We start from the raw sequence: 27,869 nt of genomic DNA on the forward strand, positions 1-27,869 counted from the left end.
TGGAACTCATATCAGCACAGGTCACCTTTTAACCTGCAGAGGATCACTGAGGCAGAGCCTGAGAAGGATCTAAACAGTTATTGCTTGTGGGGAGCCGACAGAAGGCGGCTATCATCCTTGCAGCCATCTTGAGCCATATACCCTGACAAGAGATTTGATTACATCAGCCTGCAACAGCTTAGCACACTCTGATAACATCTTGGTTTAGATACCCAGGATCTTTCCTTGGGTGTGTGAGACTTAAAGGTATGTGACTTAAGGGCATGACAGAGATTAGATTTAGAGACAAGGCCTAAGGGCATGATTAAAGGTGTGACTTAGAGGCATGGCTTAGAAGTGAGACATATAAAAGGCGAGAGGCAGACAGGAGAGTTCAGAACAATTTGGAGTAACAGAGATTCAGACACTAGGAGTAGGAGTAGACATTAGACACTCGGAAGAGAACAACTTAGAGTACAGCTTGAAACTAGGAATTAGGTTAGACACTTGCAACAGAGAATTAGGCACTCAGCACTTGGAAGAAGAAACTTGGAACTTGGAGGCACTAGGGACTAGGAACTAGGGACTTGGAGTGAAGAAGAGAGACTGAAGAATAAACAGGATTGAATCACACTCTGTCTGGTCTCCATTCCTCACGTCCATCCTCACTCTCTCTCTTGCTGAACTCCGACCTGCAGACCTGAGCAGCTTGGGGCAGTGCGGGCTAACAAGTTAGTCCCCAAGGCTTTTGGCAGTGCGGGTCCCAACATTGACAGAACAGTCCGAGATATTTTGGCCCCAAATGTGGGGTAGTGCAGTTCTCAACATTTCTGGCCCCCAAGTGTAGGGCAGCTCAGGCCGCAACAATTGCTGGCTTTGAAGATGGAGCTACAGAGCCAGAGACAAAGTATCTAGAAATTGGGACCAGTAAGGAAAGTCCTCCCCTAAAACCTTCGGAGGGGAGGCATAACCTGGGTTTAAATTCTGTGCCTCCAGAGTGTCAGGGGATAAGTCTGTGCTGTCCAAGCCACTGGGTCTGGTGTCATTTGTTGTGGTAACAAGAGAAAATGCATATTATTATCTCTGAAGAGCTTGGGAAACAGGGTTTGTGAAATGCCAGAGTGGACCAGGCAGACTGGGGAGGAGGGGCCGAGGGCTCAGACACAGGATGTGCAATGGCCTTTGGAACATCCAAAGATGTGTCCTGAGAGAGAGGCTGTTGAAACTGTACTGACTAGAGTTGTGTGGCTGCACCAAGGAGAGGACTGCACTGCTGAGAAGCCTAATGGCGCCCCCTGGAGGTACAGGGTGGGAGTACCCAATTCTCAGTTACAGGGTAGGGGGAGCCATGGAGATGGGTGGGCAGCAGCATTGCTAGAGCACGCATGGGACTGTCCCTCTACCCTCTTTATACAAGAGGGTCAGGGAGATTCTGAGGGCAGCTGCCCTGTCAGACATTGGGACCTCTTGCCTGTTTTCTGAACCTGAGCCAGCCTCCACTCAGAACCACTGGCCAGACACAGGAAAGGGCCAAAAAGAAAGGCGTGTACCTGTCAGAGCTACCTCACAGTTGACCCCCAGCCAGGTCTGCACCATGCACCACCACCATGTTGCTGCTTGTGGCCCTCAGTCCGTTTCCCAGGAAACAGGACTCATTTGCCCATTCAGAGAAAGTCTATTGAATTTTGTATGTTTGTCTTGTATCCAAGCATCTTACAAAATCTTCTTGAAAATTCTAATTATCGCAGAAGAATAGCTTGAGAGTTCTTGGTGTAAAGTCACATTATCTTCCCATAAAGACAATTTCACTCGTTTCCATGGATACACTATGAATCTTATTTTCTTGTCTCCGTTCACTAGAGAGAATCATCAAGCAAACGGTCAGCAATGGCTGTGACAGTGAGCATCCTGGTCTTGATTTTTTTTTTATCTGAACAGGTACAAACTTGATGTCTTAAAGGCAGACTAACATATTCTGGTGGTTTCCTTCTACGTCTATGCAGAATTGAAGAACCGGAAAGGGATACTTAGTGATACACAGTAGCGTTCAGATATGCCTTTACACAGAACGCAGGCTTTTCCCTTTCACTTGATGATAAGCCTCCCGTGGCTTAGCTCTTCTTGCATTTGTAGAATAAATTTTACTTATCCATATTTTCTTATTAATCTGTTGATTGCATTCAATTTACTGGTTTTTTTTTTTTTTTTGAATTGGCATCAATATTTGTAAATGCAATTTGCTATTATTTTATTTTCCACACAGTTCTGATAGGTTTTTCCATGAATGTAATATTGGCTTTTAAAAATGAAACATGAGAGCCAGGTGCAGTAGTGCATGAAATTGATAATAGCATTCAGGAAGCAGAGGCAGGTGGATTTCTATGAGTTCAAGTTCAGCTTTGTCTACATAGTGAATTTCAGGCCATCCAAGGAAACATAAAGTCTCTCTCTCTCTCTCTCTCTCTCTCTCTCTCTCTCTCTCTTTCTCTCTCTCTCTCAGACACACACACACAAGAATTGTGACGTTTTCCATAGTTTTTTTTTCTTTCTTTCTTTTTTTTTTTTTTTGTTTTTTTTTTTTGTTTTTTTTTTTGTTTTTTTTTTTTGTTTTTTTTTTTTTTGTTTTTCGAGACAGGGTTTCTCTGTGTAGCCCTGGCTGTCCTGGAACTCACTCTGTAGACCAGGCTGGCCTCGAACTCAGAAATCCGCTTGCCTCTGCCTCTGCCTCCCAAGTGCTGGGATTAAAGGCGTGCGCCACCACTGTCTGGCTTTTCCATAGTTTCTATAGCTTGAAATTATTTCAGTAATAAAATGGTTAATTTTATGGGTTAAATTAGTTAGACAAGGTGCCCAGACACGTTGCTAAACATTATTCTGAAAGTTTTCATGGGAATATTTTGGGGATAAAGTTGACATTTGAATCAATTGAGTAAAGCTGGTTTTTCTCCATGCTGTGAGTGACCCTCATCTGTTAAAGGTCTGTATAGAACAAACCTCTTCTACTTAGAGCAAGAGGGAATTCCACATCAGAATAACCCTGAGCTTGAACCAAAGCATATGTGATCGTACCTTGGGCCCTGGTTTTCCAGACAACCCTGGGATTGCAAGCTTTCCAGTTTCCACAGCGTGTGCAACAATCCCTAAAGCTACCCTGCTCTGTTTGTGTCTCTGTCAAAGCAGGATACACACACATTAGCACCACGTCGTACACATTCATGCACATAGACATCCTGTTGGTTCTGTTTCTCTGGGGAGTCTGAACTAATACAGATACCAAGAGAATCTCTGATTGTTTTGCATTAAAGTTTTATTATTTTATTTTATGTGTACGGGCATTTTTGCCTGCTCCCATGTCTGTGCGATGCAAGCATGCCTGGTGTTTGCAGAGGTCAGAAGAGGGCACCTGATCTTCTGGAACTGGTGTTACAGTTGATTGTGCTCCACCATTGGGTGTTACGAGTTGAACGTTGGTCCTCTAGGACAGCCAGTGCTCTTAACCACTGGATATCTCTCCAGCCCCTGATTTTTTTTAAAGGTTAAGTGAAATTTATAACTAAGAGTAGCAGAGTCCCTTTTAGATGTTGGTGTTTAGTCACCCCTGTGGCTCAGTCTGTTTCCTTCTCAACTGTCAGGGTCTTTTTTTTTCCTCTTTGTCAAAGCTTTCAAGTACTAATGAATAGACAGAATTTGTGTTTAGGTTGGGGCAGGCTGAGCTTCCCAAATGGACCCTGTGGTTTGGGTTAGGAGTCTTGGCAATGGAAAAAACCTGGGCGAATTCTCTGAGAAAAGGGTAGCTGCTGCAGACCTTACCCTGTTCCTTCATACAAGAACTCAAGAGATTGCAAAACGAATTCTCTGCGTGCAGAGGCAGATAACAAACGGTAATGACTATGAGCAGATATTTGACCTCCCTGTGATAAGCAGAAGACAAGTTACAAATCGATGAGCCGTCTTTCCATGTAAAACCGATCAGACTGAAAGCCCTGCTCAGGAGAAGGGTCTGCAGAGTGGGTGTGTGGATTATCTTCACAGTATTGTCAGAGACCAGTTTGGTGATTCCTGCCAACACCACATCAAATGTTCATACCTCATGACCCAATCATTCCTCTCCTAAGACTTTCACAGAGACTCATGTGCTGCCTGCACAGCTGCACAGACAGACACCAAGACACCAGGATGTCACACGGCAGAGCTGGAAAAAGCAAACATTGGAGACACTGACTGTCCCCCTGGAGAGGGACAGTCACATGGAAGAGTCATTGTTATGGAATGTTATACAATTACTAGAAAGAAGACCACAGGCCTGCCTGTGCAGACAGGGAGTAATGCCTACTGCATATTGTTGGCTGACAGAATCACCTGCAGACACAGGTATAGTGTGAAGCATTTTTATAAATTGTGTGCACTTATGTGCAAAATGTCTGGATAGGCGTCAGTGGTGATGATGTGACAGGAAGGAGGGAAGAAATTTGGTGTCTTTGTATCACACATATTCCTCATTGTAATTAAAAAAAACAAGTGCATATTACTTTGACAATAAAACAAAAGGAATTTTTAGTGCCTGTAGCAAAAAAAAAAAAAAAAAAAAAAAAAAAAGCTGCTGTATATCCAGAAGCAAGGCTCTAGGGTGTGCTCATTCTGGGAATTGGACTAACAGTTACTTGGTGTTAAGGGAAACTAGAAAAGTCATTAATTCTATTAATTAATGCACTAGCAGCTCCATCACAGCAAAGAGGTCCTAATGAGGTGCCCAGGGCAACCATTATTTATCTTACAAACCGAGACGGGAGGGCCCTACTGTGAGGTTGAGGGCGTGGTTCTCGGAGCACAAACAGATCACAAGTCTGTTCTCTCACCTAGGAAAACTTGAGCCCTTCCTCCTTTCTATCCTCAGGCCCACTGACCTGACTCTCTGCCTCCTTCTTCCATTCTCTTTGAAGACAAAGGCCTTGGCAAAGGAGTCTGAACTGCAGCTTGGTCTCCATCGTATTCCTCCTTTGCTTTTAGCTGCTGGTAACCTTACTGACAGAGTCGGGGTTTCCCTAAGCTGACTTAGTAATGCTCATGACCCCTGCCAGGTTCCCATGGTGCATGTCCATCAATGCAGTCTGTCTGGCCTTGTCTGGTAGTGTAGTGCCCAGCCAGTCTACAGACCCTGCTGCTGCGGGAGCTGTCCGCGGTGCTGACCGCAGGCGCGCCCCACGCTCGGCCGGTGCGCACGCGTCTGCGCGCAACGCGAGAGACCCGCGGGCGCCGTCACTGCGCAGCCTCCCACGCGACTCGGGCCAGGCCTGCGCGGTGCCCGAGACTTGCGGCCCGGCTCCCGGAGCGGTCGCATCCCCGGTCGGTGGGCTCCTCTCATATTGGCACCACCATGGCGCTCAACAATTTCCTCTTCGCGCAGTGCGTCTGTTACTTTCTGGCTTTCTTGTTCAGCTTCGTGGTGGTGGTGCCATTGTCCGAGAACGGCCACGACTTTCGTGGCCGCTGCCTACTCTTTACCGAGGGTATGTGGCTGAGTGCCAACCTGACGATGCAGGGGCGGGAGCGCTTCACGGTGCAGGAGTGGGGCCCACCGGCTGCCTGCCGCTTCAGCCTGCTCGCCAGCCTCCTGTCACTGCTGCTGGCCGCTGCGCACGCATGGCGCACGCTCTTCTTCCTCTGCAAGGGACACGAGGGGTAAGTTTAGGCCTTTCAGCAGCCCAGCGCAAACAGATGCAACACTCATACGGCTCCTGGAACCCATCAGGCATCAGGCCCACCTCTCCGGGCCCGTGAGTCCCTCCACCTCTCCTGCAGAGGCCTGCAAGTGTCAACACTCTCTGCCTCATCACTTCTAAGCAGACTTGCCCTTTGTTTACACACAGGCTCAGGGGCTATAAGGCTGCCTGTCCGACCCACGTGACCTCTTTCTGTTTCCCGAGTGAGCATCACTCCGGGTTCCCAGACCTGACCCCTTGGAGCACAGATGTTGCACTGTCATGGCTGTATGCCTGGGCTCTCTGGCTCAGCTAGCTAGGCCACACTCCTTGGGACCTGGGACCATTTACAGCAGTCTTGGGCCTGCACCCCTTTCCTGCGGGTGGGGGAAGGGACTACACTTTGGAAGGAGCAGGTAGTCTTCTATTCTTGCTTCCCCTCTTGGGCAAAGATTCCAAGGGATGTCTGGAGAGCTCCTTCAGCTCACCCCTAGCACTCAGGGCTTGGCTGTAGGCATGTACAGTGTGTGTGTGTGTGTGTGTGTGTGTGTGTGTGTGTGTGTGTGTGTGTCTGTCTGTCTGTCTGTCTGTCCGTCTGTGTCTCTGTGCCTCTGTGTGTGCCTTTCTGTGTGTGTGTGTATGTGTGTGTCTATGTGTATGTATACTGTGTGTGTGTCTCTGTGTCTCTCTCTGTGTGTACTTTGTGTGTGTGAGTCTATGTGTGTGTATACTGTGTGTGTGTCTCTATGTGTGTGTATACTGTGTGGGTGTGTGTCTATGTGTGTGTATACTGTGTGTGTGTCTCTATGTGTGTGTATACTGTGTGGGTGTGTGTCTCTATGTGTGTGTATACTGTGTGGGTGTGTGTCTGTGTGTGTGTATACTGTGTGTGTGAGTCTATGTGTGTATGTATACCATGCGTGTCTGTGTCTCTATGTGTGTTGTGTCTATGTATGTGTATACTGTGTGTGTGTCTATGTGTGTGTGTCTGTGTCTGTGTGTATACTGTGTGTGTCTATGTGTGTGTATACTATGTGTGTGTGTGGTAGGTCAGTAGGATTTGCTTTGTGTTCCCTGTAGCTCCAGAGTTTCTTCACCTTTTCCTGCTTTGTCACCTGGCTGAAGCCAGTGGAATATGGTCACATGGTGTCCTCAGCCAGTAACAACCAAGGGCCCAGTCTCTCCCTGGCCGAGGCTTCCTGGGTCCTGGAGTGACAGTGCTCCTGCAATAGAGAAGGAATTCCCATATCCAGTCCTCCCCAACCTGTGTCTCACCCCATCCATGGTTTTAGTAGCTCCTCGCCCCTTGCAAGGAGGTGGGGGATGAACACGAGGCTCTGAGAACGTAAGGATGCAGAAGGCTGGGTGAAGGGGATTCTCGCCAGTACCACAGACGAGGAACTTGAAACAGTTAACATTCTCACCATACTTGAGGCCGAGAGTCCGGAATCAACGTCTCCTTAGAGTTAGAACTAGAGAAGGTCTTTCCTCTCTAGTCCTGCTGGCCCCAGGCTCCTGTGGGTTCCAGTCTCTGCCTCTGTCCTTGAATAGCCTCTTGCCAGTTTCTGACCCTGCTGTTACTGAGAGAAGATCAGGCAACCATGTCCACAGGTAGCAAGGTTAGGGCTTGGATGTGACTCTGATGAGATACAGTTCAACTCACTGTGGTAAGGTGTCCATGGGAGTCTATCGGAAGCCAGGGCTGGTCCTAAGAGCCTCCAGATTATGTGGACCGAGCTTTTGGCTGGGAGGATGAGGTTATTTCTAGGCTGAGTTTATCTCAGCTGTAGGAAAGAGTCTCGTCCATCTTCAGGAGGCTTCCTTGACACTCAGTCTTTCATTGTTCAGATGAATTCGAGAGCTCGTGTCCCCAAACCGGGAGTCACCTCACTGTGTGCAGATTGTGGCGGGAGGGAGCAGCCTGAGACAGGTGTCATGGCAGTGGTCAGTAGGAAGATAGCATGATTTGACTCCTCTGGCCTTCTGAGCTTTCCTGCAAGAGAGACAGCCTCATGGTGGACATGGTCTAGCCAGATAGACCCAAGAGAAACTCTCTAGGCAGGACCCAGGTGTGTGGTCTGTATATGGGACCCAGAGGCTGGGACACCAGATGGGACCATGAAGAGCCCCTGAGCTTGCGGGTGGTGATCTTGCTTACATAGGCTAGACTGTTCTGCACAAATCACGCTGCGGACCCAGGCCGTACCAGCATCACGAGGCCTGAGTTTCCAGCTACCCAGGGCTCCTCTGATGTGCTTGCCCTCCTGAGGAAAGGTTCAGGCTGACTGATGTACTACCTATATAGGGCATATCTGCCAAGCTAAAGGGGCTCTGGCTGCCGAGGCATAGAGGTGCAGAGAGGCAGACGCCTTCCATCACATACTCAGCCAAGGCCTGTGGCAGGGTTTAGGAGATTGTAGGTGACTTGACACAACATAACACTTGGAGGAGATCTAGCATGGTCTTGAGTCCACACTAGAGGCCAGGTCTGGACACCCTCTCTTGTGGAACAACTGGGGTCTCTTATCCCATGCTTCAGTTCTTGATGCTCCCGTTTCTAACCACACATAGCCTCTGCTCAGGCTTCTATAGACTAGTACATGACCATGTCTGGCCTTGTCTTCTCCAGGGACATCTGACATATATAATCTTGCTCGGCTACCAGGCATTATTGGCAAGGGCCATGTGGCTGCCTGGCTGCTGTCTTTCACCCTGTCCCCTGTATGATACAAGTGACAGTCAGCCAACTATGCTGTCAGTGCTTACCAGAGCCCACGTTGTGGGACTGGGACACAGCTCTGCTGAGCCACCCTAGGCCGCAGATACCCATCACACTCAGGGGCATGAGGCCAGTGCAGGCATACCTTAGTCCATGTTTGCAGGCCAAGCATGGAGCCTGGAGTGTACAAGTCATCACACAATGGAGAAGGACAGAAAAGTATCTGATCATGAGGTTGGCAATTCCATGGCTGTACAGCTGGCCCCACTTTGACTGTTGACTCATGACCTGGCCAAGAGGTGAGTCAGTCCTTCAGTCCCTCCTGGGATGGTTGGGTCTGCAGAGGCCAGCAACGGGTAAGGTGTCCTATGGAAAACACTGATTCCAGCACAGTTACCAGTCAGAGGCCAAGTGAGCAAGTGTCAGTCCATCAGAGGGGACTCGGGAGTCTCAAAGGGGCAGAGCAGGCATTTACAGTGAGCTCATGTGGTAGACAAGGCCTTGCAGGGTCACTGGATATCCACTCTGTGGAGGATAGCAGGCTTGCCAGTCCCGGAACTTACAGGGCTTATCTGGCTACTATCCAGGCATTCTCTGATTCTGAGATTAGGTGCCAACCCCAGAGGTCACTGAGGTGCCTTCCCATCAGTCCTGGGGCACAGTGCTACCCTGTAGCCTCTTCATGGACTCTCTTGGTTGGTGCTGAACATATGGGCCATATACTGTGGCAGAGGAACCATCTCTTCCTTATATAGGGCTTGTTTGCCATGCTAAACAGGCTCTGGCTGCTGAGGCATAGAGGTGCAGAGAGGCAGAGTGAGTCCAGAAAACATTGTAGAGGCGGGTGTACCATTTCAGTGAATGATCCCTGGGACCTATAGTTTGAGGGACATCCCTCAGGGAGATGGGAGGGCCTGGGTGAGCTGTATGCCTAGGGCTCTGCTCAAGAGCTGCTCTTTGGGCTGGGGTTGGTTAGCAGTCTGTGAGTGAGGGACTGACTGAATAGTGAACACTGGCTTAGCATAACCCATCTGCCTGCTCACACCTGTCGCTCAGCCTTCAAATTGCTCCCAGGGCTTCCCAGGATAGCTGTCGCCATGGAGACAGCACATCCAAGGCTGGGCACCCTGAGATGCAGTGAGAGGAAGATGGGTTAACCCTGTGTGTGCTGTGCCTTTCCATCCACTCTCCTGTGTCGGCCTGTTCTTGGAATGTGTGTTCAGGGACAGGGAAGGGTGGCATTCTAAAACCAGGAAGCAGGATCCAGGTGTGGCTTTGGGCACATCAAGTTCTTCGGGGTCTGGAAGGCCCAGCATATTACATTAAAAAAGCAAAACCAAAAGATCAAACAAATAAACAAACAAAAATCCAACCAACCAACCAAACAAACAGAGACAAACAAACAAAACAAAACAACATTAACAAATCAAGAACTGGAGACTGGAGACTTCTGCCTGGTGGTGACCCAGCCTAGTGGGCTTTCAGCTAGGACCAGAGCTTCTGTACCTCAGATCTGCAGTGTCAGCCTCACTTCAGGGTGTAGGCTACCAGGACTCCCTCCTCTGAAGGTATTCTGGCCAGATGCTGCAAAGTGTGCATGACCTGCGTTGTCTAGAGATCTCAGAACGCTGCCCTAGCCCCTCAGAGAAGGACAGGATGTCATGCTGGATTGTGGTTGGTCTCACTCTGCTGTCTGAACCATGACCAGCAGTGGGAAGTAACAGTTGGGATGTTGTCAGGGAATGTCAGGCTCTGAGGACACTGCTGGACAGGGACCTTGGAAAGATTGCAGGAGGCTGTCCAGCAGAGGGAGGGACAGATATCCCCTACAGGGGGTTCTGTCCAAAATTCTCAGTTCTCAGCTGTCCTGCGAGGGGTTCCTGTGCCCGGACAGCCCTGTTCCCTCGGGGACTGGCTGTGGCTGTCTTTGATCACCCTGTTTTCCTTGGTGGGGACAACACAGAGTGGGCTCTGGGTGAGCATATATCAGTGTCTTACCTATTTACAGCTGCAGGTGAGCTCACTGAGGGGCTGGGAGGCCAGTGGGCCCTTCTCAGTCCAGGTCAGTCCTGTGACAGTATGGGGTGGTCGGTGAGCACTCCAGGATACATGGGCTCGATGTATTTACAGGACATCACCCACATAAGCCTTCCTTGTTTTCTCAGTGATCCATGGGAGGGGTTCTTAGAACAGGGCTCAGAGGGAGAAAGTGAGGTTCAGATGGGCAGGTTTCATTTTACAGCGTTTAGCTCGTCCATCATGATGGGAAGCCAGAACCCAAGGCCAGAGCATGGTGGCAGAGACTGCAGCAGAGGCCATGGAGGAACACCACTTACCGGGGTTGTTCCCTGGGATTTGCTCAGTCTGCGTTTTTATACAACCCAGGATCACCTGCCCAGGGGTGGGCTGTCCAGAGCCGGTTGGGCTCCTCATATCAATCATCGATCAAGAAAATGCCTCTCATATTGGCCCGCAGGCCAGTTTGGTGGAGGTGTCTTCTCAACTGAGATTCCCTCTTCCCTGATGGTCCTAGATTTGGTCAAGCTACAGAATAACTAACCACCACGGGACCACAGCGTCCTTGACACCACTCCTGGTCAGGGGACCTAGGGATCCTGTGGGGAGGATCAGAAGGGACATGCTAGCCTGAGGCAGTCCCTGGGATATGCCCAGGGATATGTCCTCTCTTCTATTTCCCTGTCCTTATCTGGAGCAAAGTGCACCAGGTCCTTGCCTTTGTCCATACTGGAAGAGGAAGGCACCAAGTCCCTGCTCTGTCCACATAAGAACAGTGGATATCAGGTTCCTGGGTAAGGACAGAGGGGAGCTAAAGGGAAAACCAGTGTAGGTGTCAGGTGGGCAGGGCCAAGAACTGCTGTGAGGTCTGTGTGGGGCCAGGGACAGGCATAGAGCATGAACTCAGGGTAAGTAGGCAGTGCACATAGCTACTCACAGGCAGGGGAGGCATCCCACAGCCCCTGGGGTTGTGTAGCTACAGCAGGGTACCACTCCTCGACTGCCCGTCATGCTGTGACTACCCATGTCAGCTGATGGTCACCAAGGCTCTGTGGCTTCACAGGCAGCCCCGTGTGATCCCGGGACAGCTGGGTATTGCTTGTGGCGAGTTGGGCAGAGGTGATCTGAGGTACTCTTAGCTTATTCACCTTGAGCGTCAGGGTTACACTGTTCCTATTCCTTGGCCCTCCCTCTGTGCTCAGCACAGGGCTGCCGTAGGGTCAGGAAGGCTTGTGGAATGAATGCGTAGGTGAAGAAGTCCACCAGCCAGGCAGGTGGCTGTTAGGTCCCAGCGATCACTGTTTGTTTTTAAGGCCTGTCTATCAGCTGCTCACTGTGAATCCACTTTCGTCACTACGTTTAGTATCTGAGCACCTGGTATCCAACCCACCACAGGCTGGAGGGGAGCCGAGTCTTTCACTGGCTGCTCTGCTCCCTGCTATGGACCTCCCACAGTTTGGTGACCCTGGAGACTGTGGTGGGATGGGGTCTCCCACATGCCCTCTTTCTCTGGGTAGGAAAGTGGGGCTAGGGCAATGTGTGACTTAGAGTCAGGCAGCAGAGGGTAAGAGAGAGGGGTCTTCTCATCTTGCTTGCACCCTTCTCTATGTAGGGCTTAGAGGGCCTGGTGCTCACACCGTGGAGTTTGGGGTTTCAATCTATGTATTTGAGGGCACACAGTTCCTAGCTGTGACATGGGGGGACTAAGTGAGTAAGTGGTCTTAGAAGGGCGCCTTGTGGTTTCACTGTATACGCTGGCTCCTAGGCTTCTGGAATCATGATCTTGAGTTCTTGACTTGGCCCTGATTCTCCAGTACATCAATGGTGAAATCCCCAACTTCCAGTCTATGAGAGAACAAGATGGCTGCTCAACATTGGAGCAGTTTCAGGGCCGGCAGCAGAGGAGACGGAAGCAGCCCTTTGAGCTCCATTCAGTCCCATCAGGGCCCCAGGTGCTCACCAGACAACCTGGACATCTCCCATCCCTGTTTCAAAGGGAGCTATTTGGGGAAAGACCTTGGGTGGCTCCCTCAGCTTCGATCTCTTGACTCCACTGCAGCTCCTTCTTCTACGCCTTCCTGAACCTCCTGGTCAGTGCCTTTGTGGTCTTCCTGGTCTTCATTGCCAGCACCATCGTGAGTGTGGGCTTCACCATGTGGTGTGACACCATCACTGAGAAGGGCTCCACACCCCACAGGTATGTCTCGCCCTGTCTCATCAGCCACATACAAGACCCACCCCTTACCTGGGTCCCAAGATGTTTTTCTTCCTGAATCCCACCTGTGCTCCCCACCCCCACCCCTGTTGCCTTGTCCTTAAGACCCGCCCACTCAATGTCAGGCACCTCTTTGGTCTAGTAGCCTACAGCATCACTCATGGAAGGTGAGCCAAGAGGCACCAGGTGGGACTCTAGTTAACACTGCCTGGCTCCCTTGCTAGCCTCAGCTCCCTCTGAAGCTAACACCACTGTGGCAGTGAGGTTAGTTTGCAGTTGGTGAGTAGAGGCTGCCCTCGTGGTGTCCCCGTGACACTTATGCAGGGCCACTGTGCAGTGTGCCTCACGGGCATCATCTCAGACTCAGACTGAGAACTGAAGGTCTGACTAGACAGAGCAGCACATGACCCTGAGTGCCAGACAGACAGTAAGTAACAAGATAGCTGAGGCTGGCCCTTGTGCTCAGTTGGAAAGGTCTGCAGCTCCTCTTCTTTGAAGCCTGTCTTGCTCTACCCAGTGAGGGGTCAAAGCTGATCCCCAGTGGAATTCCATCTGTCCCTTTGGACAGATGCCCCCTCTGTCTTAGGGTTATGATTGCTGCAATGAAACACCATGACCAAAGCAGCTTGGGAGGAAAGGGTTTATTCAGCTTATGCTTCAGTGTCACAGTTCGTCATCAAAGAAAGTCAAGACATGAACTCAACCAGGGCAGGAACCGCAAGAACCTGGAGGCAGGACCTGATGCAGAGGCCGCTGGAAGGGTGCTGCTTATTGGCTTTCTCCTCAACCAGCCAGGTGGCCCCGCCCACAATGGGCTGGGCTATTTCCACCAATCGTCTTACATTGTAAGCTTGTCTGCAGCCTAGTCTTTTTTTTTTTTTTTTTTTTTTTTTTTTTTGTTTTTCGAGACAGGGTTTCTCTGTGTAGCCCTGGCTGTCCTGGAACTCACTCTGTAGACCAGGCTGGCCTCGAACTCAGAAATCCACCTGCTTCTGCCTCCCAAGTGCTGGGATTAAAGGCGTGCGCCACCACCGCCCGGCTGCAGCCTAGTCTTATGGAAGCATTTTCTCAATTGAGGTTCCCTCCTCTCATGACTTTAGCTTGTGTCAGGTTGATCTAAGACACCGCTCACTGTTTAGGGGAAGTATTCTCTGCTTCCTAGCCTGATGCTCTGCTGCCTTTTGACTCAGGCTCGGGGGCTCGGGGACTCGGGGGCTCGGGGGCTCGGGGGCTTGGGGGCTCGGGGATTCGGGGATTCGGGGGCTCAGAAGTCACCAGCCTCTTGGCTTCATGCATTTTAGCTGTGAGGAGTTCCAGGAAACGGACTTGGAGCTGAACGTGGACAACTCTGCCTTCTACCATCAGTTTGCTATCGCCCAGGTAGGCGGGGTCTCGGGCAGGTAGGCGGGGTCTGTCTCTGGCTGTGTTAGGGATGGGGTGAGACCTTGACAGATAGAACAGACACCTGATCCCAGGCAAGGAAACAGACTCAGATATGGTGAGACCATGCCGGGGAGGTCTAGGCTGTGAAAGCAGGAGGAGATTTCCTAGGGGAGGGTGGGAGAGCGGAGTTTCTGAACAGGACTTGTGTGTTGGGGGCGTGCGGGGTCGGGGGAGGGTGGCAGAAAGGGGAGGCAGGAGACAAGAGAAGACAAGGGCAGACTGAGAAGTGAGCTCAGGAGCCAGAGAGAGTGCTGGGTGACTGGGAGGGAAGAGGAGGGAGTGAGGGGGCGGCAAGAAGTGATGGAAATGGGGTCTTGAATCCGTGGTTGCTGGTGGGACAGATTCTGGTCTAGTTCCATTCAGGGAATGTTGGAAGGTCCCTGAGCCACTTGCTGCCTTGTCTGAGGGTAAAATGAGGGGTCTGTCCTAGGGAGAACCCAGCTCACCTTGCTCTACCTTGCATGTGACTTTGGGAACCTCAAACGCCCTGGGAAAGCTTTAGGATTTTCCTGTCCCTCGACTTTGCATCTGTGCCCCAATCAGAGGTGGTACAGGCTAGGGGCACTTAGGTGGGGCATGGACACCTGTCCCTTCCCATACTGCCTGTGGCATTCATCCTCCATGGCACCCGTCCATGCTCCATGCTGGCTTCTGGAGGCTCTGGTTTGTCAAATGCTAGCTGAGGTGATTCTTGTCACTGCCAACACCCTTGGAAGTCCAAAAGTTCTTTGCAGGGATGAGCTGAAACGGTCAAAGAGACCTTCACGCCAACTTTAGCTTAAGATGCTTTAGAACTAACTTGGACCAATTAGACTGTGGCACGAACAGTCTGCGGACCAGCACGCTCAAATGAGAATTGGTTTGATGCAGTGCAGACCTGGAGCTGATTATATTGTTTCTCCTTCAGCTGTTTGGAAACAGCAGATAAAGGTCAATTTATTCCCCCGACTATAGGGGCTCCTTGATCTATAGGCATTCCTTAGAGCCCAGAGTTATGGTGGGAGGGGAGCTCTGCCCAGGTCCTGCTCCTCCTCAAGGAATCGCACCAGCTCAGGTGAGAATGGCCGAGTACCTCAAGCCTCTGCACAGATAGATCATAAGGATCACTGCAGAGAACAGGCCAAATGTGGGTGTGCATGGGCTCTTAGGTCCCTGCAGCCTCCTCCTGCCTCAGTTTTCCCTTCCCTTTCCTGCAGAGCTAGAGGGAGGAGGTGAGGAGGTGGGGAGGTGGGGACTGAGCATCCTGGGCAAGCCACACCCCCCTGACACTGCTCTGCCTTCCATGCAGTTTGGACTCTGGGCCTCCTGGCTGGCCTGGCTGGCGATCACCACTCTGGCATTCCTGAAGGTTTATCACAACTACCGCCAGGAGGACCTGTTGGACAGCCTGGTTCATGAGAAGGAGCTTCTGCTGGCCAGGCCAGCCTCCCGCACCTCCTTCCAGGGGGAGAAGAGTGCTGTCATCTAGGCCATGCAAAGGTGGCCCCCTTTCCTGAGGCCTGCATGAGGGGGGGCCTGGGGACCCACCAGGCTGGCCAACACAGCTCTGAATATGTCTCTTGGCCCTACCCACTGTGAGCAGAGCACCCAAGTTCCCGTGGAGATCCTGACAGTGATGGGGAAGAGACCCAGAGACTTGGGGAAGGGGTAGCTTCTGGCTTCCAGTCCTGGCCTTGGTTGGTGTGATGCATTCTCCTCTCATGTGGTCATTTGCCCATATAAGTGCATGTATGTGTGCATGTGTGTGGATGGGAGTGTGACTGCAGAACCGAGGTGACAATGCCAGGTTAGCAGCCTTTGCACCACAGGCTCCAGCACACTCAAGTCCCTGCCCCTCCCATAAGGGGCCATCCTCCCATCCCACAGCATTCGGCCAAGGTCCCCAGGAGAAGGCAGAAGGGGGAGGATCCTGGTCAGAATGTGGAACTCTGGGCTGGGCTCTGTCCCCTGCTCTGAGAGGACATCTGGGGCTGCTTGGCTGTAGTGAGAGAGTCCCACCCTCCTCCTCTTCAGACTTTCTACGTGGCATGGTTCTCTTTATTGCAAGGGCGTGGCCCGAGTGGCAGAAGAGGCCCAGCCTCTGAATCTCTGTGAGTGCATTCACTGTTCCTGGTTCTAGTCTGAAGTTTTGCTCCAATGCTGTCCCCTATTTTCAAGCAAGGTGATCCTGACCTGTGTCCAAGTCCAGTGTCCACCAGTGGCTGGTGTGTTTCCAGGTGGAAGGCATTAGCTTCCAGGCTCACTGTGAGGAACGTGTGTGTGTGCACGTGCGCGTGTGCGTGTACGCGTGTGTGCGTGTGCGTGTGTGTGTGTGTGTGAGAGAGAGAGAGAGAGAGAGAGAGAGAGAGAGAGAGAGAGAGAGAGAGTTGGGCTCTAAAATTTGAAGCCAGCAAGGATGGTGAGGGTGCTTTCGCAAGGGGGTACCTATCTGGGGAGGTCAGGGTCAGGCTGACTGACACTCCAGCCTTCTCTGAGGGCTTTGCTGTGCCTGGCTGAGCTCCCTGCAGAGGATCTGGGTGCTGGAGGAGCATTTCGAGGTCTCCAAACTGTGGTCTCTTCTCCAGACCCTCACACAAGCCCTGATATATGGGACATGGGGGACACTGTCTAGCCTTGAGACTCCTCCTCTGTCATTCCAGGATTGGCTCTCTCATCTGCCCCACGTCCTTACTGAGGCTGTAGCCATCTAGGACCCGAAGGAACAAGAGGCTGGATGGGGCCTCTGGGACTAGGATCTGCCTCAGGTGTGGGCCTGCCCTTGGCAGCTGTCTGTTGTGGATTCTGGAGAGTTTGTTTGGGATCTGGTCCAGTCTAGAAACCTTCATTCACCTATACATGCCTAGACCTGTGGCCCAGATGTTGACGTACCAGGGACTCCTGGGGAAGGGCTCCTGGCCTAGGACTGTTGGCAGGACCTGTTGGCTATAGCCATGGTCAGGGGTGTCTGTCCAAGAGGGGTCTTATGGGAGGGATGGCAAGAGGCAGACAGGCTGCAGAGCAGTCCCCAGGTTGCCTGCAAGATGCCTCTGCTCCTTTCCAGCCTGCTCCAGGGAAGCCCTGGTTTCAGTCTTCCTGGTGATCCTTCATGTGTCTGATTCTCAAGTCAAAATAAAATAAAAACGAAACATCCGAGATGCTGTGTGGATGAGATGTCTGTGTCTTTGTTAGCCAGCCAGTCCGCTCCAGACCCCCACCTCCGGTCCCCACCCACTCCCCACTGGCCCGCAGGCTTTAGCTGTTTGTTTAGGACTTAAACAGTCTGTTTGATTCCAGGGCCCATGGGGTGGTCCTTCATGCCTGTGCATTGTAAGGAGCTACCCCCACCATTCCCACACACCCCACCCCGGGCATGAGGATGGGTTTTGGTGACACCTCTGGGGGCACATATATCTCTGTGTATGTCTTTGAACATTTATTCTAAGACAAAAATAAAGCTGGAGGATGCAGCAGTGGCAGACTCTTTGCCTAGCTGTGCTGGGTTTACACTGTAAAAATGAAACAAAGAAAAGCAAAACCCAGAACTAGCTGGGGCAGTTTTGTGGCCCTTACAGGACGAGCGGGGCACACGTTTTCTGTGGCCTTTGTAGCAAATGCTGGCTATGAGGTGGGAAGCCCTGGCTCTCCGTTGTCAAACATGGGGTGACCAATCCCCCTCCTGAAGGGCATCCACCCTCAGAAGCAGGGATGGAAGGGTGGTCTGGGGGTCTGTCATCTCACCTCTAAGCATCTGTTTCTATATCCGGAATACAAGCCAATAGCGAGCCTATCTTTGACCAGGATAGGATGAGAGGGAACAGGTCCTGGGGTAGATGGACTGGTGCAGGCAACATTGACCATGATGAGGGCCAATCCTGGTGAGTGGCTTCGCAGGTTTTCCTTATTAGACCGCTTCTAGAAGCAGGGTTTCTCTCCGTTGGACTCTCCCCTACTGTGCCCCCAAATTTTGTATCTGGAGACCACTCTATGGGGCATTTGAAGGCCAGAGAGGGACAGACTGCACCTCAGCGATCTGGGAATCTTGGCATGTCTTGCTGGGGAGGATGCGGTCCTGGAGGCATGGCGGGTACCCCCAACTTCCTGAGAATGACAGGGACCTATGGGCTGTGGGGGAGAGTGGGTGGAAGGGTAGGGGTGTGTTCTGGTACCTAGACTAATGTGTTTGGACCTAGGGGGATTCCTCAACAAGTGTCTCACTCTGCTCATTTTGTAATAGTTCCGAAGTTGAGGAGGCTGCAGGGATTTTAATATGGGATCTCCATCTGCCTACTTAAGTAGAGGGGCGCCTTAAGAAGACAACCCCAAATCTCACCCTGGCTGCCAAACCTTGCTCATTTGTTTGTTCCAGGGTGGTGCAGGGTCCCCTGGTGGATCCTCCTGGTGTCCGACTGGGTCTCCCTCCTGTGCTCAGGGCTCCCCCTCCAGGCAGATCTAGGATGTCCTGAAGCTGTTGCTATGTGCTTGCTTCCCTTTGCCTTTCAACATGAGTAACAGAACTGTGTTTACCAGAAGTTCAGGAGACTCACAAGTCCTGCAGCTGGTGGGCAGATCTGTGGGCTTGTGTGTGACCCTGGAAGTAGGATCTTGGTGCCACCCTTGTTCTGAGAGCAACTGTGTTCAGAGATGGACTCTGTTCCCACACCACAGTGACCCCTCACAGATCTTGGCATTAAGAGGAGGAATTCAGATCTGGGGCTCAGAGAGAAGGACCACGATTCTCACGGGCTTCATGAACTGCAGAGGGAGGCACCCTATCTCCTGATGGTGTAGCAAAAGCTGGGCCCAGCCCTCATAGCAGCAGAAGATTGGGGCTTGCCTTCCCAAACATCCCTCAGAGGCAGGGGATGCTCACCCTCAAAGAGCTATGTATGGTAACATCCAAGCTATGGCTCCCAAGACGGAGGACTGGGCAGGAACATAGGAATCCCCAGCCATAACAGTCAAGTTCTTTCTCTGATTCAGTCTTAAAATCCCAAGATCCCAGCCTGCGCTGACTGGAGTAGGAGATGCCTATAGCTCCAAACCAGAGCCTCCCTCTTTTTCCACCTAAACCTGTCCAGCAGCCTCTTGGAGTTCCTGGGTTTGTCAAGGAACGGCTAACAGAGCTCTGTCCTGGTTTAGCCTTAGTTCCTGGGCTACCCCAGCACGCACAATCCCCAAAACCACTCTGGGCCCCCAACAGCATCAACCTCCAGTGCTCTCCAGAGGTGAAATCACCATTCAGCCATGTGTCAGGAGCTGCAGGAGGCAGTGCCAACAGGCAAGGACCACATGCCACAGGCGCAAGATTAGGATGAGGAACTGAGCCCAGAGGCCCTCCAGGGCTGCTGCGACATATTTGGCCTGACCACAGTACAGGCCCAACACCACTCCAAGCAGAACACATAGAATCAGCCACAGGAATAAGGAGCCACTGCAGGATGCTGGCTGAAGCAGAGAGCCACCATGGGAAGCTGGCCGGCTGGGGACTGTAGGAGGGTGACAAGTCAGTCCAACAGCACCCCCAGTGAGACCCTTCAAAGTGCACCCTCTGCTGGTGGGGCTGATGTGGAGGGAGACTTGAGTCGTCTGGCTGTAGTTGTCAACTTGTAGTTGGCCATCAAGGTGATGGTCAGATAGGGTCCTGGGGTGAGTCTCATGGAATCCATGGGACAGGGACTCTTGTCCTCTCTTGCCTAAGGAAGATTGCACCATTTAGAGGTGCTTCTGCCCACCCACATGTGAGGAACCTGGGGCACGGCCCCAGAAGGATGGGATCACATCTAGGGCAGTCAGGGGAGACTGAGTCAGGGTCTAGAGTGTCTGGGCTGTGGGGACAGGGGTGTGCTTGAGGCTGTGTCTGGTTCTGCCCTGTAGAGGTGGAGGCCCAGGACCTGTTGGCTGATGGGGGCTCCTCCTCAGAACTCACCTTTGATGGCGGCTGTTGTCTCCTTGCGGGCAATGTCTGGGAAGGAGATCACAGACGGTTTTAGTCAGGAAACAAGCTCTCCTACAGCACCGTACAAAGGTACTGAGACCAGCATCGCTGGCCTGGCCTGGGAAATGAGATACCCAGAACCTGGCCTCTCCCTAGAGGGCAGTGCTGGAGAGGCCACAACTATATTCTCCTCTGTTGGCTGCTGTCCCACCGACCTTGGCCCATCCCCATGACCCCATTTACAGGCTCACTGGGACTCTGTCTGGGAAGACAGAATAAGGAATAGATGGCCCCAGATGATGCCATAGTTGTAAGGGCACCTGCCCACCCACCCCACCCAGACCCTCACATCAAAGCCCCTGGTCCCTCTTACAGTGGACAGCCACCTCCAGGGGCTCTCGGAACCGCACATGCCTTGAAGTCCTCTGTGGCTCAGCCCCGTGGCATCCACATTCTTGCCGTCTGGGTCTTAGGATAGAGGGAGGACACTTCCTGTCACCATCCTAGGGTGGGAATGGGGAACAGATGATGGTCAGACCTTCCTGCTTGAGACTGGCATCCTGGGCTGTGGTGTCTGCAGAGTCCTCTGGGCTCAATACAGAGGACCCTGTGGCCTCCCCAGTCTTGAGCAGGCTGATCACATCTTGAGCGCTTGCCACCGCGGACCTTATCGGCCTGGACAGAGACATCTGCCTTGGCTGCAGTTGTAAATTCCCATGAGAACTTAGCTGGTTTGGCTGCTGTGCCAACATTGCTCTGCAACATACTCCGGCTGAAACAAAGGATGGGTTCTGTGGGCTTTCCCTTTGTAAACGCAGTGCTTATTACCAGACTTGGAGCCTTGATCAGAACCTTGTCTTGGCTTCAGTCTCCTCTCGCCACCCCCTCCACTTTTTCATTTCCAGCCCCACCTTCAGGTAAACCCAGTTCCACCGTAGGCCTCTGGGTGACTACAGACCTGCTGTGGAGGAGCAGAGGGGAGCACGGAGACCTCAGGACCAGCCATCAACCTCCCAAGCTCCTACAGAATGAAGCCTGGACAGTTTGGAGTGAGCTCAGTACCTGGGAGACCCGTGCTTCATCCCAGGCTGTGTCCCCCTGCCAGTCCCAGGGGTTCTGAGGGAAGGTATCTACACACAGAGGGATGACAGCTGTAGACTGTGGATGCCGGAGATAACCTCAGCGGCTGAAGGCAGCCTGTACACAACCACACTGACCCCTGGGGATACTGTTCAGAGGCTGCAGGGCCCAGGCATAGAGAGCTTAGTGGCCAGGGAATATGAATGGCAAGGACCAGGTACAGAGCTCAGACAACTGCCCTGTACTGTGTGCTTGGCTTGAGACACACTTAGTCTCTGACACAGTCCCTTGGACAGGGGTTGCCAGGCAACTCAGACCTGGCCTTGCAGCCCCAGTGATTGTTGGGTCCTCTGAGAGGAAGTGTACCTCTCTGCATCCCTCAACTTCTATACATTAGCCCAGATGCCAGGCTATTGCTCAGACCCCAGGAGGGATTGCGAGGGGGAAGCTGGGACTTAGGGAAGCGACCTTGGTTTAGGGACCAGAGTGTGTAAGTTTCCTCCGGTGGGGCCCCAGGCCAAGGTAGTAACCAGAGCTGGGTGATGGCTGTAGTCAGCCTGCAGGCTAGGGTCTATCCTCTATGAATCTCTCCCTCTCTTCGCCTAGGTAGCACTTCAGGGTGATTGAGAGGTGGAGGAAGGCAGCCTTCACACACTACATGCCCGGGGGCTACCTTCCTACCCTACTGCAGTCACCCTGGAACCTGCAGCTCCTGTGAACCTCAAGGTCTTCATCTCTAACTTGGGACAGCAGGCTGTTGGTGGGACAAAGCACAGGGAAGCCAGGGCCATTTTTAATCTGCCTCTGGCAGGGTACTGGACTGTGCACAACTTAGCTCCCTCCGGTTTCCCCTGCTCCACCCATGGCTGTCTGTGCTAAGGTTAGCCTGGTATATCACTGCCTCTTTCTTGGCTTGGCAGCAAGCTTAGGGTCAACAGAGCCTCGGTGTCATAGGTTTGGGCTCTCTCCGACTTGGAACCGCTCTCTTGCTCCTTGAATCTCTCCCCTCTCCTGTCTTCTTGCTTACTCCTGGACTAAGCTGTTACCAGCCTTAACCAGCTGTGTCTGCACCCTTCTCATTGCTGACAGCTCATCCCTAAGCTAACCAGCTTCATGGATATCCATGGCTCTCCTCCATCCCCGTTTCTACCCAGCATCCTCCTCTGTCCCTTCTATTTCGTTAGTCTGATTGTCATATCCCTGCCGTCCCATGCTGTGGCCCCTGGCCTGGTTCAGAACAGAGCCTGCCCTCTGTTATCCTCTTGTGCCTCTGGCTGTGTTACGCCACACCCGGTGCCTTGCCAAAACCAAACCCTTCAAAATGGGACCATTTCTCTGCCTCCTGCCCAGCTCTAGGCCATATCCCAGAGTTCCAGGGACAGGGGATAATTTGAGAGCAAGGACAGGGATCCCATCTGTCCCTCTGGCCCCTGCCTCTTTCCCTGCTCCCAACAGCAGCCCATGTCTCCAGAGCTAGTGTCTCAGGCTATTGTATAGCCTTACCCTCTGGGTCCTGGGAGGCTGTGAGCCCCACGTGGTCCCCTCATTCTCTCTGGTTGGATGGCGTGTCCGCGGGTGGGAATTAGGGCGAGAGACTCGAGCTGCAGACCTCATTTACTGGAACATGGTCCTATGATAAGAAAGACGTTATTTATTGGGCAAGCCATACACGCAGAGATAAAGATAAAAGGACGAGAAAATTCCTCCCTGGAAGACAGGCTGCATCTTTCTCACAGACCCGTAGATACCAGCTTCCCTTTGTAGGGCTCACAGCTCAGATAAATCCTGTGCCCTGCCAGCTCTAAAGCCTTGCCATCAGCAATTTCCTCTGCAGGTGTAGTCTTCATAATTACCACCTTTGACGGCTGTGTAATATTCCTCCGGGCTGGTGCCCTGAGATTTACAGCCACTCACCCGCTGTCATGGGCCGCTCAGGAAGGGTGCAGTTTATTGAAGGAGTTTGAAGCGCTCTGAGATTGTTGATAAGGCTGCAGTAAACACTTCTGCCAATATGATAAGCCTCCCAGTGGAGCCGCTGGGAGCAGATGGCAGCAGAGGCTCTTCTGGAAGGTGTGCTACTTCTAGTCGGCCTTTGTGCTGGGTGGGGTGGGGCGGGGCACAGTATAGCCCAGCCCATTTGTCTCTGTTGTCCTTCCCTCTATATCTCTGGTCTTATATGTCTCTGACCATCTCTGCATATGTGCATAGCTCTCTTCCTCTGTCTCCCTGTCTGTATCTCCCTTTCTCTGCGTCTCCATCTCTGAATCCATCTCTCTCCCCTCTTACATTTGGGTGAAGTGGTGTCTGCTCAGCCCCACAGCAGCCCACTGGGGTGATTATCTCCCATAGCTTCGGCCATGCCTTCTGATCCCTCCTGTCCTGTTCTGGGTACAGACCCTGCTTGGAGCCTGGACATGGGAGCCAGGCATGAGACCACCATCTTGGTATGCAGAGACATAGAGATCAGGGCTGCTGGCAGGGTGGTCACCTTCTTTCTCCTGCCGGAAGGGACACTGTGGGGAAAATGTCTTCCTTCTCCCAGACCTAGACTCTCCCAGGTCTCTGGCCTGGAGCTCTTAGTGGGCATCACTACCCCCTTGAAATGGGGGCAAATGCTGGTTTCAAGGGACACGGCTCTGCCTCCCTAGACGTTTCACAGGCCTTGCCCTTGAAGACCGAGATGAGACAAGAGTGAGGTGCTTGCCCTAACTCCAAAGAGGACACCCTGAAGGTCTCCCCTGAAATGACTGCTTTGAAGTTAACTCAGTGGCCTTTATACAGTCTTCCATAGAGGATAACAGAACGGCCAGTCTTTGGCTCAGCAGGAGTAAATACAGCAGGATGTATTTACTGCTGGATGGAGTCATGCAAATTTACTGCTGGATGGAGTCATGCAAATGCCTGGATGCATTTGCATGACTCAATCACTTGAGACGGGAGCACATTCTCCCATCACAGCATCAGGTTTTATTGCAGTGGCTAGAGAAGGGGCAGGCCACAGGCAGCAGAAAGAGAAAGGGGTGCTTACGCTCCAGGCTCACGCTCGGGAAGGTACCACCTCCCACACTTTTGCCTTGCCGCTAGCCCTCAGTCTGTGGGCCTCTGTGACCACGGTCTGCTGAGAGATTGTAAGACGAAATGTGTGAGCGTTTTTAAAAACAGTTTAAAAACTTACTTTATTTTACGTGTGTGAGTTTTTGCCGTATGTATGCATGTATGTATGTGTGCCGTGTGTGTGCATATGGCACTGAGATCAGAAAAGGGTATCACATCCTATGGATGGTGGTGAGCCACCACACGGGTGCTAGGAACTAAAATCCTTGCCCTCTGCAAGAGCAACAAGTCTCTTAACTACTGAGCCATCTTTCTAGACCCATGTGTGTTTGCGCACATACAACAACATATATATTTACATATATGTATATACATATGCACATATATATGTGTGTAGCTATGCACATTTGAATGTGCATACATGGGATTGTATGACATATGAGAACCCATGTTTGTGTGAGCATGTATCATGTGAGTGTGAACCTGTGGAGAGCCCATGTGTGCATGTAAATATAACTGTGGCTTATGTCTGTTAGCATATCTGTGTTTGTACATGCATGGATGTTCCTGAACTCTGTGTGTGTGTGTGTATACATGTGTGAATGTGTGTGGTGTGCATGGTGTGTATGAATGTGTGTGGTATGTGCATGGGTGTGTGTGTGTGTGAATGTGTGTGGTGTGTGTATGAGTCTGTGGTGAACGTGAATGTGTGTGTGTGTATGAATGTGTGTGCAGTAGGTGTATGTGGTATACATGTGTAAATGTGTGGTATGTATATATGGTGTGTGGTATGTGTGTATGTGGTGTGCAAGTGTAAATATGTGAACATTTGGTGTGTGTGCAGTGTGTGTGTGTAGTGTGTATGTTTGAGTCTGTGATGTGTTTATCTGTGGTGTGTGTGTGTGTGTGTGTGTTGTATCTGTCTTGGATCTTTATTTCTGTGGCCTCATCAAGTAGAGAGAGCTTTCTGGCTTCTACACTCCCATCAAGGGTCCAGAGAGATGCATCTCTGGCTCACATGGACACAGGCAAGCCTGCTGGTATCCCCTCCGCTAGCCCCAGAGCAGAGGCCTTGGTCCCAGCAGGGACAGGCCGTAACTCGAGTGCCAGCTCAGAGGCTGGCTCGTGACAGATATGTGATAAAGGGCGGAAAATAGTTCCAGGAGCCTGGGGCCTGTGTCGGGTCATGGCTACACCACACTGGTTAGGGAGGGGCTGGCATCTAGGGCTGTGTCCTTCACTCAGGGAAACAACCCAGCAGCTGTCCCCCACCCCAGCCCCCTCCCCCATTTAGTGTCAAGGCCCAATTCTTCAAGACCAGGGGTAAGCAAGAGTAAAGACCCAGGTAAAGAATGCCACCAGCCAGGTGTCAGAGCCAAGCTTGGATATTGCACCCTCAAGTCCAAACAGCTGAGCATGGTCCATACGGACAGCTGGAGCACAGACAGCCCCAGAGAGAGGGCTCTGTCTGGAAGTCAGCGCTGGTGGCCTCAACTGGGGACTCCGGAGCTCCTGTTTCTTTATTAGATCCCACATCTCACCAAAGCCCCAGCCTGAAGATCCTCTAGAGTCTAGCTTCTATTCTGTCTTCCAGGGTCTGTCCAAAGCCCTGCCCCTGACCCCCGGTGCCACATCCTGTTCATCAGCCTGGCTATACCTTTGATCCTGTTGCTTCCCTCGTCACGTACCTCCACGGTCTGTGATGTGTCTTGGGAAGTCTCTGGGGGTGGGCAGTGTGCCAAGGACAACAGCTGGCATATGAGTAATTTCAGCACCTACCAGCCTCACACAGGGAAGGTCCTTCCTTCCTCAGCTCTGGCCAGTGGCTGGTACTGTGCTTGGCAGCCATGGCTGCCCCTTGCACACCCCTCACATTTGTTCTATGCTGGGGACCTGGAGGGACAGGGTGTCCCCACGTCTGATCAGTACTGGGTTTCTTGAGTGTCTTGCTGTCTGGAGACACCCTTGAGGGAAGCCAGGGTCTCTATAGGGTTTCCTTTATATGCACATGCACACACAGACACATGGGTCCACGCGCACGAACACACTCTCACACTCACTCTCACAACATGCACACTAAGACCAGCCCCACCTGGCTCCTGTGTCCTGCGAGCGCTTGCCCACCTGCCTTGTCGTGCGATCTGCTGCCTCTTAGAGCCCCATATGAGGCAGGAACCCGAGCTGTTGCACACAGAGCAGCTGAGAAGTTTCCATTACAGCGACGGACGTGGGGGCAGTGGCCTCAGTAGCCTTGAAGGCTGGCAGCCTGTTGGCCTCTAGTCAGCTGGATCCACAGGGGGGCTGCTGTACACAGGGCCTAGTGCCCCCACCCCCCTAGAGTCTAGTCCTAGGCCCCTCAGCAGCTTGACCACAGGCCTCCAGAGGGGCGCAAGAGAAGGCAGAGGCTGCTGTATGCTGTTGCTCTTCCCAGCTGGAAAGGAAACAGGAAGATGTGGACACTCCCTCCCCCACTCACTAACCTCCCTGGGAGGCAGCCTGCAGGCTGGGGGGGGGGGGGTCCCTGGAAGGGCTGGTGTTCCTAATCTCCATGCTCCAGCCAGAAATAGTCTGGGAGTTCTCCAGATACCAAACATTCCTGACTTAGGTGAGAGGGAGTGTTCTCAGGAAGGCTCCCAACTAGGCTGCTGGCTTTACTCACACACCCCTGGCCAGGGACCCAGGAGCAGGAACAGGCACTGGCGTCATGCCCCTCTCCACCAGGCCTTGTTCATGAGAGATGTAGGATCTGCACAGCCCGGTTGCATCTGACTCTCAGTGGTAGCAGTGATGGTGGTGTGTCGATAAGGTTAGGGGGAGCCTCGGAATGAAGCAGGATTGATCTAGGCCCCGGAAGCCTTAGCTGAACAGTGTGGACCTAAGCAGGACCTAGACTAAGGTGAACCCAGTAGGCTGCGAGTCATTTGCCAGCTACCAGCTACTGGGCAGGTCAGCCTAATGAGACATGCCTTGCAGGGAGGTCTGACTGTGGTTTGCTGACTCAGGCCTGTGCTGCCCCCATCCCCCCCCCCAGCAGTCCCTGGTTCTGTGCTCTGTCTGATGTAGCACTTTCTATGTGGCCAGGGGCCAGTCCTCCATCATATGATTTGAACTGGTCATTCCTCTGCTCCTCCCAAAGATGGCCTGGCTTTGGACAGGGGACGGGCTTAGGGCTACTGCAACCCTAGGTCAGGCGTAGCCTCCCAAAGCCGAGGAGTACCCTAAGCTTCTCCTCAACTCCCAGTGCGCACATTTTGTTCTGGTTTTATCAGCTGCTGCAGTTTATCCGAGATGGTTCCCACTTCGGGAGGCCCCTCAGACCTTGTGCAAGGGAGTCGTGGCCACCCCCGAGCACGTCCATGGTGACTTGTGTGATCTCTATGCAGACCACCTGTCCTCCACTTGGTTCCTTGCTTTACCTGCACCTGTCACTGGAAATCTTGATCCCAAGAGGGGCGCTCACTCAGATCTGGTCCCCAGAGCTGGTTTACTCACTTGGCAGCCTCCTGGGTCCACGAAGAAAGAAGCAACTATGCTTTGCAGGATGGCTGCGGGGCACAGTCCAGCATGGAACTGGTAGGTTTCAGTCAGCAGTGCTCAAGAGGGAGGCCCGGCGCAGAAGTCGTTCTGAAGGGGCGCCTACCTGGACTGCAGAACAGTTATTGTTGGTCTGTGTTGTCTATCAGGGTCCTCGTACTGAACCACAGAGCATGACAGACAGCAAGGGCTGAGCTATGACTGCCTCTCCCTTTG

General features: G+C 52.3%; 2 protein-coding genes across 6 annotated transcripts; one reads left to right on the plus strand and one right to left on the minus strand.

Annotated features, from left to right (window-relative positions):
• Window positions 1-5,237: 5,237 nt before the first annotated feature.
• Tmem179 (transmembrane protein 179) lies at window positions 5,238-15,539 on the plus strand. Its single transcript, XM_076921015.1, has 4 exons — window positions 5,238-5,658; window positions 12,473-12,610; window positions 13,930-14,008; window positions 15,360-15,539. The coding sequence occupies exons 1-4, from the start codon at window positions 5,354-5,356 to the stop codon at window positions 15,537-15,539; spliced, it is 702 nt and encodes a 233-aa protein (XP_076777130.1). The 5' UTR covers window positions 5,238-5,353.
• C23H14orf180 (chromosome 23 C14orf180 homolog) lies at window positions 13,543-27,869 on the minus strand. Of its 5 annotated transcripts, none has more exons than XM_076921017.1 (5): window positions 27,760-27,869; window positions 22,569-22,695; window positions 20,359-20,488; window positions 19,977-20,012; window positions 13,543-19,536 (listed from the first exon to the last, which is right to left on the minus strand). In XM_076921017.1, the coding sequence occupies exons 2-5, from the start codon at window positions 22,677-22,679 to the stop codon at window positions 19,289-19,291; spliced, it is 525 nt and encodes a 174-aa protein (XP_076777132.1). In that variant the 5' UTR covers window positions 22,680-22,695; window positions 27,760-27,869; the 3' UTR covers window positions 13,543-19,288. The 5 variants fall into 5 exon arrangements, with proteins under 5 accessions (XP_076777132.1, XP_076777133.1, XP_076777134.1 ...); XM_076921018.1 differs by lacking the exon at window positions 27,760-27,869 and adding an exon at window positions 27,612-27,753; XM_076921019.1 differs by lacking the exon at window positions 27,760-27,869 and adding an exon at window positions 26,244-26,561.

This window comes from Arvicanthis niloticus, chromosome 23 (genome assembly GCF_011762505.2).
Source record: "Arvicanthis niloticus isolate mArvNil1 chromosome 23, mArvNil1.pat.X, whole genome shotgun sequence".
NCBI lineage: Eukaryota > Metazoa > Chordata > Mammalia > Rodentia > Muridae > Arvicanthis > Arvicanthis niloticus.

What these genes read in the sequence shown, in the direction of transcription:
- C23H14orf180 (XM_076921017.1), bottom strand. Translation starts at nt 22,679, where the DNA reads ATGAGGTCTGCAGCTCGAGTCTCTCGCCCTAATTCCCACCCGCGGACA. An exon ending in AGCCTCCCAGGACCCAGAGG is followed by an intron (nt 20,489 to 22,568) that starts GTAAGGCTATAC and finishes TTCCCACCCTAG; the next exon opens with GATGGTGACAGGAAGTGTCC. An exon ending in GACAACAGCCGCCATCAAAG is followed by an intron (nt 19,537 to 19,976) that starts GTGAGTTCTGAG and finishes ACCCTCCTACAG; the next exon opens with TCCCCAGCCGGCCAGCTTCC.
- Tmem179 (XM_076921015.1), top strand. Translation starts at nt 5,354, where the DNA reads ATGGCGCTCAACAATTTCCTCTTCGCGCAGTGCGTCTGTTACTTTCTG. An exon ending in CTCTGCAAGGGACACGAGGG is followed by an intron (nt 5,659 to 12,472) that starts GTAAGTTTAGGC and finishes ACTCCACTGCAG; the next exon opens with CTCCTTCTTCTACGCCTTCC. An exon ending in ATCAGTTTGCTATCGCCCAG is followed by an intron (nt 14,009 to 15,359) that starts GTAGGCGGGGTC and finishes CCTTCCATGCAG; the next exon opens with TTTGGACTCTGGGCCTCCTG.